General features: G+C 48.4%; 1 protein-coding gene across 1 annotated transcript in view; it reads right to left on the reverse strand.

The window, feature by feature from the left end:
* Nucleotides 1-21,480, reverse strand: part of LOC128406950 (FK506-binding protein 15-like) — a 46,230-nt gene that overhangs the window by 15,167 nt on the left and 9,583 nt on the right. The window contains exons 8-22 of the mRNA XM_053374852.1: nucleotides 20,672-20,740; nucleotides 19,667-19,810; nucleotides 19,375-19,517; nucleotides 18,741-18,789; nucleotides 17,288-18,007; nucleotides 16,767-16,886; nucleotides 15,202-15,292; nucleotides 13,998-14,107; nucleotides 12,570-12,677; nucleotides 11,389-11,483; nucleotides 10,758-10,860; nucleotides 9,370-9,541; nucleotides 8,084-8,220; nucleotides 6,608-6,904; nucleotides 3,116-3,273 (exon numbers count right to left, since the gene is read on the reverse strand). Of these exons, the coding sequence (XP_053230827.1) occupies nucleotides 3,116-3,273; nucleotides 6,608-6,904; nucleotides 8,084-8,220; nucleotides 9,370-9,541; nucleotides 10,758-10,860; nucleotides 11,389-11,483; nucleotides 12,570-12,677; nucleotides 13,998-14,107; nucleotides 15,202-15,292; nucleotides 16,767-16,886; nucleotides 17,288-18,007; nucleotides 18,741-18,789; nucleotides 19,375-19,517; nucleotides 19,667-19,810; nucleotides 20,672-20,740 (2,516 nt within the window). The remainder of the gene's footprint in view (nucleotides 1-3,115; nucleotides 3,274-6,607; nucleotides 6,905-8,083; nucleotides 8,221-9,369; nucleotides 9,542-10,757; nucleotides 10,861-11,388; nucleotides 11,484-12,569; nucleotides 12,678-13,997; nucleotides 14,108-15,201; nucleotides 15,293-16,766; nucleotides 16,887-17,287; nucleotides 18,008-18,740; nucleotides 18,790-19,374; nucleotides 19,518-19,666; nucleotides 19,811-20,671; nucleotides 20,741-21,480) is intronic.

Consider the following 21,480-nt stretch of genomic DNA (forward strand, 5'->3'; position numbering starts at 1 on the left):
ACTCACCCATCACACACCCTCGTCCCTCCAATGGCAATGGGAAAATCACTGCCAGTTTTTAATAGTCTAGTTATGGGAAAGCACACCTTGGTTTTGGAACACTTTGGTTTTGGAACAGACATCCGGAACTGATTTAAGTTTGAGAACCAAGGTACCATTGTAAACAAAAATAAAATTGTAAAGGAATCCATTATTGAAAAGATACAAGCCCTGCCCTTGCGGTTTACCCTTCCCCACACGGGACCAGTGGCGTAGCGTGGGTTGTCAGCACCCAGGGCAAGGCAAGTAATTTGCACTCCCTAACCCGTGGATTTGCGCCCCCTAACCTGTGGATTTGCGCCCCCTAACCCTAACCCCCAGATGTTGCGCCCGGTGCGGCTGGCCCCCCCTGCACCCCCCACGCTACGCCACTGCACGGGACAATTCACTGTCAGGAAGGTGGGGAGAGGGACTAAACCTGGCTGAACACAAGTGGTTTTCCCTACAGACATTCAGAAGTATCTCATCTCAGGGTTGTTCTAGGAGCAGAAACATACCAGTTACCACACATCCTAGCCCACTTCCCTGCACTCCTGAGAGCTAGAAATTTGCAGATTAAAACAAACAAACACTAAGACCAAGTATCTTCAAACATTAAATTTCCAGACTTAGCCCCAAACTTCATGCTATACCAAGGGGTGAAGTGCCCATTTTAAATGCCTGACAGCACCCCAAACAGCTGGTCCCGATGAAACAAACCCGTGGACTGCCTGCCAAAGGTACTCTGTTCGTCGTGGGTCTGACATCGCTGTTCAAGTGCCCCAGTCGGTTCTCCAGCTCCCACCCATTCAATGTTGGCTGCTGTTTTCTCGTGTCATTACCCCTCCCCTCTCTTTTCCATCCTGAAGCATCAGCAAAGTAAGGCGTGGGCAGTGGGGGGTGAATTAAACAGCTAAGGTTTCCAAAGGCAATTCTGCATTTGCACAACAGCAATCTTCTGGAATGGCTGCATGACCTTGTGAGAGATACGAAAGTCTATCCCGTATCATCCCTAAGCAGTTCTTCTAGGATTCCAGCTAGAGAAAAACCACAAGTGAAAACATGCATGTTCGTGGGGCCCCCAAAAGAAGCGAGCGGAACAGAGATTGTGAGCTTGGCTTCTCCTTCTGGGGAGAGTGACATTCTGGGAAGTCATAGATCAGGGGTCAGCAAACTTTTTAAGCGGGGGGAGGCAGACCATTGTCCCCCAAACCTTGTGGGGGGCCGGATTATATTTTGAATATTGGGGGGGCATGTGCAGTTCTCCATAAATTTCTGAACTACAACTCCCACTGTCCCTTTTGGGTGACTATATGTCACTCTGACCTTTGCTCACTGCCAGTGTTGCCAAAAGCAGCAGTGAAGTGCCCTTATTTTGAACACCTGAAATGTCACAGTGTAAAGGGCACTATAAATCTTTCTTAGGGTCCCTTTTGTAGAAGAAATCTAAGACCACAAAACACCTCCAATCAGTCCAGTTACTGGCACCCACTTTAGGGCAGGAGTTAGAATGCCAAATTGTGACCTGGGAGATCAGGGTTCAGATCCTCACTTGGAGATGAAGCTCACTTTGAGACTCTCTTAGTGTAACATCACCCCTTTCTTTTTTCTTTCTTTTTTCTTCTCCCCCTAATGCCTCAACAAATGAAACGGATTTGTAAAAATGTTACATGGAAGAAGAAAAAAAATACGAGGCACTACACTTCTGTAAAACAAGAAAATCCTTAATAAAAAATATTTAAAAAAAGAAGAAGAAGTGGAAACAGAAAGCTAGAATTAAGGTAAAGGTAAAGGTACCCCTGCCCATACGGGCCAGTCTTGACAGACTCTAGGGTTGTGCGCTCATCTCACTCTAGAGGCCGGGAGCCAGCACTGTCCGCAGACACTTCCGGGTCACGTGGCCAGCGTGACAAAGCTGCTCTGGCGAACTGGCACCAGCACAGCACACGGAAACACCGTTTACCTTCCCGCTATAAAGCGGTACCTATTTATCTACTTGCACTTAAGGGTGCTTTCGAACTGCTAGGTGGGCAGGAGCTGGGACCGAACGACGGGAGCTCACCCCGCCGCGGGGATTCGAACCACTGACCATGCGATCGGCAAGTCCTAGGCGCTGAGGTTTTACCCACAGCAAGGGAAAATATTTCACCACAGCACAGGCAACAGGCATTTGTATGCAAATCAACCCTATGTACATTCATGGGGAAGTTCAGTTGAATGCAGTGAAGTCTACTCTCCAATAAGTCTTGCTTTTTAAGAATAATCCTCCTTTTCCCATTAACCCTTGGGCTGAACTTCCTAGTCCCAAACCACTACTAAAACATAATGTATTCCCTCACTATATAAAAGGTGTGGGGTTCCTTTGGCCCTCTGGATTGTAGCGCCTAACAGCACGTATTTGCAGACAAACCCCTCTGCATGTGCTCGGAATCACCCTTCGCAAGCCTGCACCCCCCATCCCAGCCCCACATACAGCCCCAGCCCCACATGCTGCCCCAGCCCCACATACAGCTCTAGTCCCACATGCTGCCCCAGACCCACATAAGCAACGCATAGCTTAGGAGGATGCAACCCAGCGCCTCCCATTTCATCCTTAGGTGGACGAAACCCCGCCCATTTCATCCTCACCAGCAACGCTGTGAGGCAGAGAGAGAGCGAAAGAAAGAAAAGAGAGAGAGAGAGAGAGAGAAGGAACCTTGCTGGCTCAATGACGCCTAGCTTTGCTGAACTTCGCCTCTCTCTCAACGCCTAACAGCACGTATTTGCAGACAAAGCCCTCTGCATGTGCTCGGAATCACCCTTCGCAAGCCTGCGCCCCCACCCCAGCCCCACATGCTGCCCAAGCCCCACATACAGTGCCAGAACCACATGCAGCCCCAGAACCACATACTGCCCCAGAACCACATGCAACCCCAGAACCACATACAGTCGCAAACCCAAACCCACCCCAGCCCCACATACAGCCCCAGCCCCACATGCAGCCCCAAGCCCCACATCCAGCTCTGGTCCCCTCACACAGCCCCGCCCCCTCACGCGGACCGAAAGACACCCGCACACCCCGCATCTCCCCCCACGCAGAGAGGCGCCGCATTCTCACCCTCCCGTCGGAAGCTGGAAGGCGTCGTCTTCTTCATCCATGTCCCCCAACATCCTGACGGCCCCTCGCTCCCCGCGCCCCTCGGCTAAGCCCAAGCCGGGAGGCGAGAGCCGCAAAGTGCGCGGCTGCAACTTCTCGGCCATGGCGCAAGCGCTGGGCTGCGGAAGCGAAACTAGCAAGCCAAAGCGGCCGGCGGCATTCGCGGTCCCCAAACGGGCCAAACTTCCACGCGGAGGAGGGAAGAAACGCGTCCACGGCTACACGAGCGATCAGCTGCTGCCGCTGCCTCGAATTTGGCGGCGGGACTCTTTAAGTTTGACGGAAAGGGAGGGGGACACGGCTGGACCAATGGGAAGCTGGTTTCTGGGAGAGGGAGGCGGGAGGGCGGGTGACGCTCGCTCGAGGCTGACCAATGAGGTGGCGCCTCCGCTCGCCGGGCGAAGAAGGGACGCGTCTGAGGAGATCGAGGGAAGGAGGCGAAGGCGAGGAAGGCGCAGGTAGCTAACTTCCCATTCTTCTCATCGTGCTATTTACACTTTGTCTGGCAAAACACATTTCTTTCTTCTTATTTAGCGTTCTCGTTTTATATCCATAAACTTTTACTATGTACATTCTCCATATTCCAAGATTCATTCTAGGTCTGTCAGGAGATTAACGTCGTCACTAATTTTTAAGATCTTCCTTAAATGTTATCCGATCTTGATTAACTTTTGGTATTGAATTTCCTCCTATTCTCCCTGTTGTTCTGGCAAGTTGTAGATCTTCTATCATTTTTGCTTGCCAGTCCGTTTTTGTGCGGATGATATCACTGTTAGCAGAAACAGCAGATTCAAATTCTTTGTACTCATTCAAATCCTAACAGATGTTGGTTAGATCGGACAAATAGCTGAAGAGGAAACTGAGCTGGTGTAGCTAATAATGTGGGATTTAAGAGGTTTGGTGATGCATTTTACTCTAAACACCCATGAAATGTCATAGAAAACAATCCAACTCTGGGTTCATCTCTTGAGGTTAATTATTGCACTGAACAAGTGGTGTGTGCCTTTCATTCCGACACATTGCTCCAGTAGTGTTTGCAGCTGAAGCCTACATTTCAAGAAAGTTACAGGAATCAGTGAACAGAAGCATTGCTGATTTTTCTACAATGTATTATAACGAGCTTGTAAAGCTTGTGTAACCTGGGTAGCCAATTCAAAATTTGTGGTCACCAGAACATGCCCTTGCTACAAAGAGCCTGCTGCACCACTGGAACATGGTGCAAGATGAAGGACAAAGATGCAAGGGTGTGGTATCTTTCCCTGTCTCTGCACCTGCATCATCTTCCTCCAGCTCAGAGCCAGAAAGGTAAGACAGAGGTTTGTTTTGGCTCTCTGTTCACACCCGGCAAGTGCAGAATTAAAGCAAGCTGTAGGCTTCTAACCATGTCTGGGACTGCAGAGGGAGTAATTATTTCTATCCCTCAGCGGCTCTAATGTCAAAAGAAGGCCTCAGACTTGACTCACTCACAAGAGCACGTCTAACTCCTTGCTCTGATGAAGGGAGCAAGCAGGCCTTTTTTCTTCTAATAAAGAGTTAACTTCTCTTAATCTATATGATTTCTTTCTGGCTGGCTTGCTGAGAACCAACTACCACTGAAGGCGCATGGTGTGTCCTCCACCAAAGGTACTACCTCTCCTCTAACACCCCCCCACACACAGGTACTGTCCAGGATTCACAATGACACCCAACATCCAAACATCAATGAAGACCCCCCACACACACCTTGAGCGCTCTTGAGCTGAATCTAGCAATCATATCTCTACTTGTGGCTGAACATATGCCACAAAATGGGCAAAGTCATGCCAAACTGAAATTTCAGTCTGCCATCTTGATTCAAAATGGCACCCAACATACAAACAGCAATAAGGTCTGCCGCCCCACCCTGGGAACCCTCATGCCAAGTTTGGTATTATGGATGGAGAGCTGTCCAATTGCATAGAGGGCAAATGGGCAAACTATTTCCCAAAATATCAGTCAGGTCAACATATTCCTCCAGCATGACATTGAAAAAGTGTGGGGGTGGGGTGGGAGGGAGAGTTGGACTCCCCAGAGTTGGAATTAATAGATGGCAGAAAAAGCCAGTGTCTTGTCAATACATAATTCCATTTAAAAGCTGTAAAATCATGAGTCCCAGCTCTTGGGAGCAGGAAAGAAGGGGTTGGGAGCGATTCACTGATAAATGTATTTATGCACTGGCTCAATGGGAAAACTTTAGAAATTCATAGGAAATCACTCATTGTATCTATCTTCTCCGTTCCAATGGCATTTAGGACCCAGGGAAGTGAGGTATAAGGGGAGGGGTGAGTGAGCCCACCATAATCCCTGAGATGTACAGACACATCTGCAGCGCCTTCCCAAGGAGTCATGGCCAGTGATATCCTGCCCCAAGAGTCTCAGACAGATATCCAACCACCTCAATCACAATGCCTATCCATCCTATAGTGGGATGAAGCCGGACAAGACAGAGGGGTGTATTTGATTTGACTCAGGGACCAAGGAGCTGTAAATACTTTCCTTTGTACTGGGATGGGAGTAAGTGTGAAAGACTATATTTGCGTGACAGGGGTATGCCTGGATCTCAGGTTCTCAGGCATTACCTCAATAGAATTAGAACAGAGAGAGGGTGAAAATCAAAAGAAGGGAGATTACCATATTCATTTTTTCAAATGGCAGAAAATTTAAATTTAAAAGACACATGGAGACATAGATACACAAATTATTCTGAGGCCAAGCAATAGGCAGGAAGAATAGCTGGAATTTGGATAACAAACAATTTAATTTGGAAAATCAAAAAGGTAGAAATACAACCTAAATCAATAACAGACCATAATTCAATTATGATGGAGTTAAGAAACAACAGAAAAATACAGTTGACCCTTGGGTTATGTTACCTTTGGGTAACGTAATCCTTGGGTTGCAAACCTGGAAGTGTATACTTCCGGGTTTTACTGCGTGGTCATGCACAGAAGTGCTCAATCAATCTGTGCACATGCACAGAAGGGCGTCTCCAGTTACAAAGTTTTTGGGATGTGGCCAGGCTCCAGAACAGATCCCATTTGTAACCGAAGATGGAGAATGAATGAAAAAATCTTAAACAATGAAAAGATAATGAACAAAGCACAAGAACTTCTGAAGGAATTTTTTCAAATAAACATGGCACAAGAAACATATATCAGAGTGAAATGGGATGCAAGCAAAGCTTTCATAAGACGATTTTATATACAACATGATGCAAAACAAAAAAGAATTAGAGAGGAAAAATTCGATCAAATTAGAAAGGAAATAGATGCAAATGAGAAAACATTAGCCAAAGACCCAAAGAATGAAAATGCAAGTAAAAAAAAAATCAAATTATTTCAAAATTATTTCTATTGTGTCCATTTCACCCTGAGTGCTTGGCCTCTCCTTCTCAATTCTGGCGGAGAGCCTGAGAGGCGGCCTTGCAGTTTAAGCAGAGGCTGCACGAGTTTGTTCAACCGGGGCTTCCAAAGAATGATCCTCAGGAGCTGCAAAAAGCAGACTGTCTTGGGCTCCTTCGAGAGCAGTGGATGGAGGACTGCTTGAGCTTTCCTTGAGATTAGCCAAAGGAGCGGGGGATGCCACTGGTGCTGGTTCTCGGAGAGAGTTGCTGTGGGGATCCCCATAAAGGGGTGCGGCACTTGGCTGCTTCCTTTCGGCAGGTCCTTCCTCCTCGGTGCTGCTGCTCCCCCTTTGCTCCTCCTGACTCTCCAGCAGCTGCAGAGTTGTTGTCTGGAACAAGGAGAGGGGAGGGGGGATTATTTGCCACAAAAAGACTGCAGCCCCTGATGCAAGTACTGTGTAATGGTTGGTCTCTAACCGGGACTCAGGAGACCAGGGTTTGAATCCCTACTCAGCCACACAGGCACAGCTAAGTGACTTTCACTTTGTAGTACCTTAGATACAACCTGTTATTTCTAGAGAGCTGGGCTTCACCCTCTTTGCCGCTCCCATGATTAGTAATATGGGGCTAAATGCCACCCCAATCTCTGACCGGTGCAAGATTCCAGGGGTCTAGGCACTTAGTCTGTGTTTCCTTTGCAAATGAGGCACAGTGTAGACTGTGGTGTCATAATGATATCTATCTATCAATACTTTATTGTGGTCCAAAGATCCACAAAACAATTTCTAAACTAAATACAGTTAAAACAACCAGACAGACAGATGGAAGAAACCAAGGCAGTCATTTTGTTTTATCTAGGGCATAATGATCTTTGTTTCTTACAACCTCCGAAAGAAACTTTGCCACGGCCAGTGTAATATCATTTTGACCTGTCTTCCAAAAGGTATTTAATATGGGAGGCTTCAGATTTTCCTGGTAAATTTCCCAGTAGGGGATTGATCAGTTGGTCCCTTGCTTGTTCATGCAATTGATGTCCTGAGAACATAAACAAAGCCTATTTTAATAGGGGATGCCTCTCAGCCTGTCATTTAGAACTTCCAAGGAAAATACATTTAGTCTGGCTTTGGTAAATAAACGCTGATAGGTAGGTACAGACAAATTCCTAAGGTATGAGGATATTTGATAGGCATACCCGTATTGGATTCCAGCTGCGACCAGGCTACAAATTACATAAGATCGGGATCGCAGGTCCCTATGCGAGATGTCCAAAAGCCTTTGCCTCAGGGATTCAAGGGCAGTGTCATAACCCAGATGATATAAGAGGGATGATGGTAGTGGAGCAACACACCTTAATTTGCCCACTTGTCCCTTTCAATCCTCCATTTAAGAATGAAAGAAGATGCATGATCAGAGTTGAAGGGCATCTTCCAGGGAGGCAAAGAACAGTCAAGGGTGCAAAGCTGGGGGGGGGAGGGGGTGGCACTGGGAGAATCCTAAGGGTCAGAGAGAGTTTTCCAGGGAGCCACTTCTGGCCTTGGGTGATGACTTTTGCCACCCCTGGGCACTACCTTCTCCAGATTCTCCTTCTTAACGCAGAGATCAGCCAGCTCCTCTTCCAGGGCTACCACCTTCTCATCCAACTTCTTCCCACTCAGCTTCTCCTCCTGGTGTCTGCTTTTCATGTCGTCAGACAACTTCTCAAGTTCTGTGGAGGTGGGGCACATAGCCAGTGACAGACAAAGCCTGTGCCACAGTGCATGTCCCTGTTTCCATCCACTGCTGTAGCTAAGCCTAAGTACAGCGTCATCTGCACTATATGCTTTAAACACTCACAGCTTCCCACAAGACATTCTGGGAACTGAGAACATTCTGTTAAGGAAGCTGAGAGGTGGTGGGAAACCCCAGTCTGCCACAACCCCCAGCTACAATTCCCAGACTGTTAAACTATGCTGGAAATGGCTGCTTAAGCAGGGCTCTCCACTTCTACACAACTACAGTGGTACCTCGGGTTAAGTACTTATTTCGTTCTGGAGGTCCGTTCTTAACCTGAAACTGTTCTTAACCTAAGATACCACTTTACCTAATGGGTCCTCCTGCTGCTGCTGCTGCTGCCGCCGCTGCCACGCCGCCGGAGCACGATTTCTGTTCTCATCCTGAAACAAAATTCTTAACCCGAGGTACTATTTCTGCGTTAGTGGAGTCTGTAATCTGAAGCGTCTGTAACCTGAAGCATCTGTAACTCGAGGTACCACTGTATTGGCAGCTGGAAAAAATCACACTTGCCAGGATTCCTTGGGAGAAAGCCATGCCTGACTGCAGTGGCATGATAATAGTGTATAGTGTGGATGGGGCCTCCGTGTAACTTTAAAAACATATCACATGTTTCTTCTCACTCTTACACTGCTCTGCTCTTGCATGCAGGGCAAGGAAGGTGCAGAATCTGCACAAACCCATTTTCTATTATGTTACATTATGCTAATGTTTGTAAGCTGGAGATTCATTTCAACAAAAAACAGCATAGAAAAACAATCAAGTTTGTAGAGATCAGAAGCTTGCCCCTTTTAAAAGGATGGAATTAAAGTCAAGAGTCTTTTGGAGATTGTGTGTCTGAGTCTTTAACAGCTACACTGCAGGAGGCCCTAAGGAGCAGGACCTCCAGAGGTTGCTGGACTCCAACCCCATCATCCCTGGCTATGCTTGCTGGGGCTCATGAGAGGTGAAGGCCAGTAATACTTTGAGGGCCACAGGCTCCCTATCAGCAAGCTAAAGAATTTCCTAGGATGATAAAACTACTCTGCATGTGCTTGGATAGTGCTCTTCTGCCATTTCAGTGCCTCCTCTCAGCTTCCCTTACCCGCCAGCTGTGCACGGAGTCGGCTGACCTGGGCTTTCTGCCTCTCCAACTCTGTCAGGGCTTCATTCAGTTGGGAATGAAGATTCATCTCCTGCTTCTGATGACAGGCCAGCTCCAGCTGGAGCTGGGTGATCTGCGCCGTGGCTTCCGCTAGCTTCTTGCTGATGCTGACCTGCAACGCAAAGGAGCAGAAGAGACAGGAGAACATATGGGGAAGGAGTGCCCACAAGACGTTTCCTGGGAGGATGCAAGAGCTGTGCTTTTGGAGGCTCCCAAATGCTAAGAATGAGTCTCCCAGGAAACACCCTGAAGAACTGGTCTACTGGCAAGGCTATGAGGAGCAGGGGGAGGCAGAAGCCTTGGGAAGGACATCTTCACACAGCAGAGCTCTCTCCCACAAGATAAAATGAAGTCAAACAGTTAGATGGCTTTAGCAGCGGATTAGACAAAACAATGGGGCAGGAAAAGCTGTACACAGCCAACAGCCACAAGGGCTACGGTTTCCCTCCACTGTTGGAGACAGCATGCTGTTCCTGAGAATTGCAAGTGATCCAGTGGCGGCATGTGCTAGAGAGAAAAGCGGCGACAAGGAGAGGAGAGTTAACACCACCAGAAGCAAGAATAGCAAGAAGGGAGAAAGTTTTATCAAAAGAGGCAATGGCATTCTGGGTTAAGAGCACTCTGCTTGTTCTGTGGTCCAAGGGCTGATTATATCACTCAAAATCCCAGCGGCCTCAGGGTAAGATGCATGGAAGATCCCTTAATGGCAGGGTTTGCACGCTGATGCCCAAGCAAGAACAGGCCACAGCAAACCTAGACTTGCATGCTCTCCCCTTACATCTCCTCCTCTCATGCGGCCAGGAACCCTGACACTTATGCCTAGCCATGGTTTGCTGTGTTGCCTGGGACAACGAGCTGCAGCTAACATCAACTATGGTTAATATCAAACACACCAACTTCAAATGTTTGTTCCAATAAGCTAACTTCAGAAACTAATTCTACTTAACATTAATGGCTGTTCTCAGTCCAGACAACAGAGGAAGCAGCAGTTACCTAGAAGTGGAAACTCTCACACCCTTCTTCTTGGCTGCATAGGAGGTGAGGGGGATGTTCACTGTGCTTGCTCACGTCATGCCAACCTGAGGTGCTTTTCAAAGGATTACCTGAAGCTTATGAATCTTTTACCTGTATGTGCATGTATACCTAGCCAGTCATTTGTTCTATTTTGTTGTTGCTGCTGCTCAGAAACGTAACTTCTTTCTGGCCTGCAGGCAAAGGGGAATAGTGACCTGCACTAGCGATTGTGAACTCCTGGGATAGCACTTGCCCTCACCTCAGCCTCAGTCACTTGGCCTTCCTGTTGTGGCTCTCACACTGCCAGGGCTTACCTTCTCCTGTTCAGCATGTAGAACCCTTGCCTGGGTGTGCTTCATGGTCCTCTGCAGTGAGCTGTTGCTCTGCTCAAATATCAGGTTGCTCTGCTCCACATAGCTGGGGGAAGAATTGTTTTTTGCACACGTGAATGTTTGCATGATTTGATACTTTCCATCCTCTCATGTAAAAAAAGAAATCAAGGCAGTATCATATGTAGATCTCACTTTTCAAAAGCCACCCTAGGAGAGCTTCTATCCTTTATATCAGAATCGTAATAGTTCTTATTTGAGCTCCAAGGAGCTCAAATACTGGTATATAGTTTTCCTCCCTTTTTTATCTTCACAAGCCTGTGAGGTAGGTTAGGCTGAGAGAGAGTGACTGGCCCAAGGTCACCTTCATGGCAGAGTGGGGAATGGAACCCTGGTCTCCCAGATTTTACTCTGACAGACCCTTTTAACTGCTATCCCACACTGGCTATATTCCTGTATTCCTCTATTTGTCCATCCAGCCCAGTACTGTCCACTTTGACTGACAGCAGCATTGGGGTGCCTGGGGATTGAGCCAGACCACCTGAGCTTTAGGCTTCAGCCACAAATACCAGCTGTTTCTCATAGAGCATTAAAAGTGAGCAAGAGTCTCCCTCACCGTTGGTTGCGGTCAATCAGTTCACCAATCTTATTGTTCTGCTCCTCAATGCAGCTTCTCTTCTCAACGATCTCCTGTTTCAACCTCTCATTTTCCTGTGGCAGAAAGAGCAAAACGGAATGTGTCAGAGCCAGTCCTGGCCTCTACAACTCTCACAATCTCCAGCCACAATCTCTTCCCCAACCTCTCTTGGGGACCCAGATTTGAGGAGAGAAATCGTTGTGGTCTTCCACCATGGTTATGGACAGAACATGGGCAGTTTGGAGCTGCTCCCCTTTAGCAAGCCTCTTAGGTAAACTTTATTTAGTAAGCAAATTGCGAGACAGCTGTACCTCATGAAGCCATGGAAGAAAGATACATGGTGAGAGCAGAATACAACACAGAAATCCAAGCTCTGAGAATGAATGAAATCAGTTTCACAAACTCTGATACAATAAGCCCATCTATTCTACTCAACTTTAAAAAACAACACCATTTCAGCAGATATAAAACTTGATTTTCATAAGTGACATCTCAGGACAGAAAGCCCTCCAAAGCAAGCATGCTTTCAAGAGGCATCTGAACAGCGTCACACTAGGCCCTGGTCTGATTTGGGCTGGAAACTGATACTGGATGTCTGGAGCTGCAATACTAAAAGCCCAATTGCTGGTGCAGCCTTAGAGGAACTGGAACAGAGGAAGCTCTCTTAGCTCAAGCCAGATAGTTGCGTGTATCCAGCTCAGTGCAGCCTACAACAGGGGCAAAGAACCTCTGCCAGTCCAACGGCTGCCTTGCCTCTGGATCAACAGTCCAGGTGTGGGCGGGGCTAGGGACAAAAGTGGGTGGAGCAACAGATATGGCTATAATACAGGAGACAAGAAGTCTCTACACCGATTGCTCCATATCCAGGCTAGCAACAAAGACACTTCCAGCTGGCCAAAAGAACTCAAGGAAGGTGCAGAGCAGGAACAGGGAAGGATAGGGCAGCATCTGTGTCCAAGGCTCCCCACTGACTGGCAGCGTCTCCTCCAGGGTTTCAGGCATGGGGTCTCTCTCAGCCCTGCCAGGAGACACCATTGGGGACTGTACCCAGGACCTGTTGCCTGCGAATCACATGCTCTGCCACTTAGCTGTGACCCTTCACCTGAAGGTAAAAGCAAGGTGTTCTAGTCTTCATGCTCTCAAGTAGACAGGCTCTTTACCTGCAGGATACGCTGGATGTTACTCATGATCATAGAGGTTTCCATGGTAACAGAAGAGATGCCTGGCAGCAAACCGGGGCCAGAGTTTTGCTTCCGCAGTTCCTCCAGCTGCAAGGGGTGTGGGGAGAGAAAGGAAAAACAAAAAGGAGGTGCAGCTTGAAGCATCAGCACACGGGAGAGAAGCAGCCAGATCAGGCCTGGGCCCTTTGAGCTGCTCACTTGTTTGCCAAGGAGAGAAACTGCTGGGAGCGCAGGAACCTGGCTCAGTATCAGACCACTGGGTCCATCTAGCTCAGCGCTGTCAACACTGGCGGGCAGCATCTCCCTGGGTTTACAGACTGGGGAGTCGCCCAGTCCTTCCTGGAGACGTCAGGGAGCTAACATGGAACCTTCTGCATGCAAAGAGGTGCTCCACCACCTAGCTGAAGCAACTTCCCTAATCCCAAACCTCCCCCCCATCAGAGATTAAAAAGACAATTCACAAGCCTACTATAAAAGCAGCTAGATACAGTTCTCCAACACTATGAAACAGAAGCAAAACCTGAAGGTAGATTGATGTATTATTTCAGACAATGTTTATACTGCCTGATATATGTATTTTTTAATGAACATAAAACCCCAAAGTTGTTTAAAAGCCTTAAAACAGTTGAACAACAATCAATATCAGGCAGGCACCTTCACTGTACAGGCAACTCCCCATCTGTGGGTGCACCAGTTTTGGCCCTGCACGGGTGCGGGGCAGGCTGACATGCACAGTGCCTCAGAATGCAAACCCCATGTAAATGGGGAACTGCCTGTACCCTTTTTGGCACATGCTTCTTTAGATCTCTAGAATGCTGATAGGTTTCTAGTTTATCGCTGGTTTGAATTTTTTGAATATTTGAATCGTTTTTACTAATAATTATATTGTTTTATTCTTTTTGTAAAGTGCTTTGAGTTTTTTTATGAAATAAAATAATCAACAATACAAAACCAACACCTCAGGGGAGGGAGCTTTTCAGCCCACGGAAAAAGCCTGTTGCAAGAAAAACACCTTCCTATTGTTTCTGTGGGTAAAACCTCAGTGCCTAGTACTTGCTGATTGCATGGTCGGCGGTTCGAATCCCCGCTGCGGGGTGTGCTCCCGTCATTCGGTCCCAGCGCCTGCCAACCTAGCAGTTCGAAAGCACCCCCGGGTGCAAGTAGATAAATAGGGACCGCTTACCAGCGGGAAGGTAAATGGCGTTCAGTGTGCTGCGCTGGCTCGCCAGATGCAGCTTGTCACACTGGCCACGTGACCCGGAAGTGTCTGCAGACAGCGCTGGCTCCCGGCCTATAGAGTCTGGCAAGACTGGCCCGTATGGGCAGGGGTACCTTTACCTATTTTTTCTGGAAAGTCCTAGCAAGGCAGTTCTTAAGCAGCTTCCTATCCTGAAAGTTCTGTATTACCTTGACTGACAGCTGGTCCATCTTGTCAGCCACCTTCCCAATGGCCAGGTGGATCTCTGTGTTCTGCTGCCAGGTCTCTGTCAGCAGGAATGAACCAAGGTCTCCAGCTGCTGTGAGAGGAAAGAAAACTTTACAATGTTGTGTTTGTTATTGTTGTTTCAAAATGAGACTGCCAGCAGAAGCAAATACAGTGGTACCTTGGGTTACATACGCTTCAGGTTACAGACTCCGCTAACCCAGAAATAGTACCTCAGGTTAAGAACTTTGCTTCAGGATGAGAACGGAAATCGCGCAGCAGCAGCGTGGCAGCAGCGGGAGGCCCCATTAGCTAAAGTGTTTCAGGTTAAGAACAGTTTCAGGTTAAGAACGGACCTCCAGAACGAATTAAGTACTTAACCCGAGGTACCACTGTAGAAGTGGACAGGGCGGAAAGAGAGGGGTCACACCAATAAGAAAGGGCAGGGAGAAAAGAACACAGTCATCCTTGAGCATCTTAACAAGCAGCCGTGAATCTTCTAGGGTGGGGGACTTTAAGGCAACTTAGCTGCCTATTCCCAGCTTTTAAACGGCTGGAATAAGGCAAAAGGAAATGCTTCTTCACACAGTGCAGACTTTGGGAGGAAGTGATGGCCACCAACTTGGATGGCTTTAAAAGAGGATTGGACATATTCACGGAGGAGGAGAAGGCTATTGATGGCAACCAGCCATGATGTCCATGTTCCGACTTCACAATTGGGGGCAATAAATGCTTCTGAATACCAGCTGCTGAAAAGCACAGGAAGGGAAAGGTGCTCAGATCCTGCTTGTGGGTTTCCCACAGGCATCTGGTTGGCCACTGTAAGAAGAAAATGCTGGACTACATGGGTCACTGGCCTGATCCAGTAGGCTGTGATGCTCTGAACGGGGGGATTTCTAACTTTCACTGAGTTAATGCTCAACAGGTAGGATTTCATTTCCTGAGCTACAGATGTAGATGCTCAACATTCACTATCCGTACCAGTTTCGGAAATATGGGTGTCTTAATTAATACTGGTGTATCACCGTTTCTTTCTCTTATTATTTTCTGTTTGCTTTCTTCATATGTGGCAAGCCTGCTACCAGACTTTTGGGTTGTCAACAATGTTAATAAAGGGTTTTGCTTTTTAAAAAAAGTTAATGTTTGGAAGCAGCTCCCAAAGCTACCTAGTGCACAGTTTGAACATACCTTGGAAAGGAGCTGGGCACAACCCAACAGGCTGGAGCTGGGAAACTGCGGCACTCACTTGTGGGTAAGCATATGGCATCCCTGCATAAGGCTGAGAACACAGGTGGGGGAGGGAAAGGAGAGTCAGGTGACTTGTCACACTGACCAAACAGACAGCAAAAAGGTCCCCCATTAAAACAGCGGGATTGCTTAAGCCTGCTCTCAAGGGCTAGATGACCCAAAGGCCAAGGACTGCAAGGGATCTTCTCCTGCAAAAGGCAATGATGGACAACCATTTGGACAGCTTTAAAAGAGGATTGGGCAGATCCATGGGGGAGGCGCCTATTGATGGCTACTGGCCTCGACAGCTAATGGCTGGAAGGAGGAATGCTTCTGAATGCCAGTTGCTGGAAACTGGGGGAGGGGAAAGAGCTCTTGCACGCAGGCACTGATTGTGCACTTTGCACTGGGGCATCCAGGTAGCCACTGAGAACAGGTGCCCCCATCTGAACAGGATGCTGGGCGAGATAGGCCATTGGCCTCATCCAGCAGAGGTTCTTCTTACATTCTTCTAAAGATCACCCAATATATAGAAGATCCCCGCTGGATTTGGTGGAAACTACATCAGCACTGCCGAGGTAACAAACTGCTTTCCTCCAACCCAAGGCTATGAATGCTGCTAGGTCTTAATCTAGCGCTTTTGGGATTTGCACCGAAGGGCTATTACCTTCATGGTTGAAGGAATGGGTTTCCAAAACCCAAAACTGACTGTGCAGGCAGTTTGAAACTACACCAAAATCCCTATTTTTCCTTAGCTAAAATCCATTAACGAGCTCTGAGCTCAATGCATAAACAAAAGCCCGGCTGTATAAACAAGTGCTTAGAGCCCTCTCCTTTATCAGTTGTGACGGCAACTATGGCCTTCACTGTACCAGTAGTAGAACAGAACAGAGAGAAGACACGTCTGTGCTTTATCTTACGTCCTGGACACACTCTGACACACAAACCCAGGTCCGGGAACAAACACCGGAGCGTGTTCCCGGAGATGATTACCTCTTCCCAGATAAGAGTAGGAAAAGGAAGATCCCTTTTATGGTCAGAAGTACAGGAAGGAAGATCCTTTTATGCTTGAGAGTACCAGAGCAGGAACATATGTGATGTCAACCTGCATACATAGGCTGATGTGGTTGGAAGGAGGGAGAGGGTGCCTGGAGGATATATATACTGCATGAAACTTGTCATTTCTTTGGACTTGCTGGGGACTAATCACGCAAGTGCCTTCTGCTATCCGGAGAGCAGAATAAACTCTTTCTTTGAACCAACCTTGGTGTCATTTTGACTTCCTTCCTCCTGTCCCGAAGCAATGCAGACCCAATTGGTGAACTCCAATAAGGCTACCTTGTTATGCTGCACCCTCCCTATTTTGCAAATGAAGACCTGACACTGACAGAAAAGGATGAAGAAACTTAGTCAAGCCTGCTAGTCACATGCCCCTGTCTTGAGCAAACCAGGGAACAGAGCATGATGTTGTGGCTCACCTGGCAACCTATGAAAGAACCTTTCCTTGCCTACAAAGGACTCCTTACCTGACAGTTTTGAGGGGTTCTTGGAAGCGGTGGGTGTGGCTGGGGGGCACCAGGCACCTGGAGCCCCCAGATAGCTGGATGAGGAGCTAGGAAGAAAGCAGAGGCATCAGCGTTGCCTATCTCAATACAAGCAGTCCATCATCATCATCATCATCAACATCAACATGTTTGTCTCTATTTCCACCCAAAGGAGCCCAGAGGAGTCAGCACACAAACAGATCAATTCAAGCATCTAAACACAATGCCAGTGACAGATGCAGACTCTGCTCAAGCTGATCTACAGCAAATGAAGGACACTGCTCCCCCCATCCCCACACATCCAGATTTCCTCCGCTTTCCATGCATAATCATCATGCTGGCTTCTGGGTTGTGTCCAACTAAATTCTACTGAGTAGAGCCACTGCACTCAATAAGAACCCTGCCAGATCAGGCCAGTGGCCCATCTAGTCTGGCACCCTCTTCTCACAGTGGCCAACCAGGTGACCCCATGTTGTTATTGTTTAGTCATTTAGTCATGTCCGACTCTTCGTGACTCCATGGACCAGAGCACGCCAGGCACTCCTGTCTTCCACCGCCTCCCGCAGTTTGGTCAGGCTCATGTTTGCAGCTTCGAGAACACTGTCCAACCATCTCGTCCTCTGTCGTCCCTCTCTCCTTGTGCCCTCCATCTTTCCCAACATCAGGGTCTTTTCCAGGGAGTCTTCTCTTCTCCTGAGGTGGCCAAAGTACTGGAGCCTCAACTTCACGATCTGTCCTTCCAGTGAGCACTCAGGGCTGATTTCCTTAAGAATGGATAGGTTTGATCTTCTTGCAGTCCATGGGACTCTCAAGAGTCTCCTCCAGCACCATAATTCAAAAGCATCAATTCTTCGGCGATCAGCCTTCTTGATGGTTCCGCTCTCACTTCCATACATCACTACTGGGAAAACCATGGCTTTAACTATACAGACCTTTGTTGGTAAGGTGATGTCTCTGCTTTTTAAGATGCTGGTGCCCCCATGGGAAGCCTGCAAACAGCACCTGAGCGCAAGAGCCCTCTCCCCTCCTGCGGTTTCCAGCCACTGACAGCCCTCTCCTCCATGAACTTGCCTAACCCTCTTTTGAGGCCACCCAAGTTGGTGACCATCACCAAGGCACAACAAGGGAACACACTTTTTACCTTGTGTTGCCCACTGAGAAGGGGCCATTGGACAGTAGTCGTTCGGACAGAAGATTGAAAATTCTTGAATGGCATGCGGCTCCTGAAGAAGACAATGCACAATTAACCCTCCTGGGAAGTGGAAAGGGACCCTGGAGGCTTCAAATCCCACATTAACGAGAGAGAAGCATGCCAGAATATTTGTAGCTATGGGGTTTTTTTAATACGTTGTAAGCCGCTTTGAGCATTGTTTTAACTTGGGCAAGGTGACTTACAAATAAAATGATTGATGATCCTTACAAGGCTTTCCCTCAAATTAAGATTCAGACCCAAAACCAGTTTGGGGTGAATACTAGATCTAGGGAGGGAAAGACTCTCAGTTTCATGCAAAGGGCCCCAGGTTTGATACCCGGTAGGCAGGGAATGCCCCCTGTCTGAAACCCTGGAGAACCAGGTAGGTTTGTAATTAACTAAAAAAAGGGCCCTCCCCTCCTTCACCGCCAGTCAGCGTAGACGGTAGGGAGCTAGGTGAATGAGCAGTCTCACTCGGTATAAGGCAGCTTGCTATGTTCGTTCACAGTCATCCTGCCAACCTACCTGAACACGGATAAATTCCCCCCCATTTTCTTAAATCTAAGTCCCAAAAAATAGGGGGCATCTTATAGACCGAAAAATACGGTACCTTTATTATGTGGGAGCTTTTGAATTTCTCAAAAAATGCTCACCAATAAGGATCCCACTCTCTATGGGAGGACCAAGTTACTTCTCATTGCTTTGGTCACATTCAACAGGAACTATACAATCAATAGGAAGATTTGGCTCCAATGGGGACTTACCGCTAGCTGTCCGCTAATAGAGCTTGATTTGGCACGCACAGCTGGCTCCCTGCAGTATGGAAGGAAGGGAGTTAACAAACCTGAGCATAGTAGGAAGAGTCTGTTAAGGGGTAGGATACTCAACTGGCCTTTGGGACTCTGCCTCGGCCAAGCCCCTCACCAACCCCACCTCATGACCTCCCCAAGGGAGCTTTAGCCTGGCTGGAATGTGTCCTTGAACTGTGACAGTGCAGCTTGCTTCCCTGGACAGGGAAAGGTGTGTGCAGAAAGAAGCCCTACATGGTGTATTTTCTGGCTGTACAAAAGGCAGGAGCAGCATCTGTTGCTCTGTCCACTGGAGCCCCAGCCCAGCCCAGCCCTGGAATGTGGCCCCTGCCAGGTTGTCTATGAGACAAGGTGGCCCTCAGGATTCTTTGGAGGAAGCCACGGCTGTTGAAAGTGGCATGGTGCTATTTGGAACGTATGATTTATTGTGATTTATTGAATTTGTATACCGGACTTCATCCGTAGATCTCAAGGTGGTACAGTGCAGATGGGGTCTGAGTTATGCAGCTGAGGTTATGCAGAGTTAGGATGCGACAACTGGGAGAATGGAAGCCTTAAAAGCTAAGAGCACCCTCAATTTATTTCTCACCCTGGCTTTGGAGCAGGTGTAGGAGGAGTCAGCCAGGCTGGGTCTGTAGCGGGGCTTTCTGATTGTGGCGCTGGTGAAGGTGTGAGGGAGTACCTGGAGCCCAGGCTTTGTCCAGCGGAGCCAGCGCCCTTTGCAAACCTCACCTAAGGGAGCAAAAAAGAGGTATCATGGAGTCTGGTCAAGGTAACCACTGTCTCCATTTGTAGAACCTTATCCAGGCACTAGACCGACCACCCAACAACCTTCTGAGGTTCTCTTGGTCGCTAACATGTTGGGAGGAAGACATACTCACCCGTTTGACTTCCACCTCAAAGGCCAGAGTTGAGTCCGGAGGAATGCGTTCAGCTTCTGCCAAAGGCCCGTAAGCCAATGCTGGCGGGACAAGGAGGAACCGCCTCCCTCCTCTCTTCATGCCAATCATCCCATCTTCCCAGCCCTTCAAGTTCCAGAAACAGAGAACCAAGCAGAAAACAAGTTTGGGTGACCGCCATCGCTAAGTGCCAGAACCACACAGACTTCGCCAACTTGATATCGTCCAGATACCTTGGACTCCAACTCCAATCAGCATGCGCTGGCTGGGATTGATGGGAGTTGGAGTCCACAGGATCTGTGTGTATGTTTGTCAGGTTGGTAAAGGCTGGTCGAGAGCAGGGCACAGGAATACTGACAGTTCTCTTGCAGTCTTGAGGAAAGTAGCTTTAAGCAGGGATGAATACCATTCCCTCCGGGGCAACCTTCTTGGTGGGGAGGAGCATGCCAGGAGTGGGCGGGGCTAGAGGGGAAAGTGGGAAGGGCAACAAATGTAATTTTTACCTTTGTACAATAGGCTACTTTAGACACCCACTCACACTTCCCCCTCTGTCTCTCATCCAGGACAGCAAGAGGCAATATTGGAGGTCCAGGACTGTTTTGGTCCAGGCCACAGAGCAGGCTTGGCGAGGGGCATGGCCTGGGGTGAATCCTGAGGGCCAGTTTCAGTCCCTGCTGGGCCTGAGGTTCCCCACCCCTCCTGTAAAGAAAGGGCAAGCCTGACTGACCAGTAGGGCAGGATCAGGAATTTTGCAGGGATCGAGGGACCCTGTTTGGGTCTCCCACTCCAGCAGATCCTGGTAAGCGTAGACAAGCTGGGACAGCTACCTGCCAGCGGTTCTTGAGGAAGCCATTTGATCAGGATTTGAGCTCAAAAAACATCACTGCTATTCAGCCTTCCACACAGCCCGGGCTGCTGAACTCTGCTTAGATGTGGAAGTGGAAGAAAGAATCCTTGCACTGCAGTGGGAAGATAGCGCCATCTTACCTTGATGACTTTGCCAGAGCCTAGCTTCAGCCGGAGCAACTTCTCTTTATTTACATTTGAGTCAAAAACCTGTTCCAAAAGTGGAAGGTTGATGGGGTGAAATTACTTTTAACGCAGAAGGTAATAGGTTCACGTTCTGCTACTCCCACTGCTGAGCCAACAGCAATGAGTATTGAAGGACGGGGCACAGCTCAGGGACACAGCACCTGTTTTGCAGGCAGCCGGTTCCAGGTTCAACCCTGGCATCTCCAAGTAAGGTCAGGGAAAGGCTTTTGCTTGGAAGCCTGGAGAGCTACTGCCAGTCAATGTGGGTGATGCCAACCTAGACCAGTGGCCTCATGCAGTGCAAGGCAGCTTTCTATGTTGAATCCCCTACCTAGCGGTGCCTCCCATGTTGCAGATTGGGTAAAATGAGGTTGAGAAATAGGATCTACACCTTGGAGACAGGTGTAGCTCAGGGCCTAACAGCATGTGCTTCCCAGGAAGAAGGTGCTGGGTTCCCTCCCTGGCATCCCCAGTTGAGAAAGGGCGACAAGGCTGGGCAAGGCCCCACCTCTGGAGAGCAACCAAAGCAAGCCCCATGGAAAAGCACTGGCTAGAGCTCATTGGGGTTGGGGTCAAATGCACATTGAGCTGTGAAGCAAGCTGGGTGAGCCTCAGCAAGTCCCTCTCCTGTTTCATTTCCTTGCAATGTTATTGAAAGGCAAAAGGATGGGGTTGTGGGAGAAAAGGGCTGTATGCAATCTGTAAACCAGGAGTGGGAAAGCTGTGGCCATGCAGTGCTGCTAGAGACTTCAACCCCCATCATC

This window comes from Podarcis raffonei, chromosome Z, assembly GCF_027172205.1.
Source record: "Podarcis raffonei isolate rPodRaf1 chromosome Z, rPodRaf1.pri, whole genome shotgun sequence".
Classification (NCBI taxonomy): domain Eukaryota; kingdom Metazoa; phylum Chordata; class Lepidosauria; order Squamata; family Lacertidae; genus Podarcis; species Podarcis raffonei.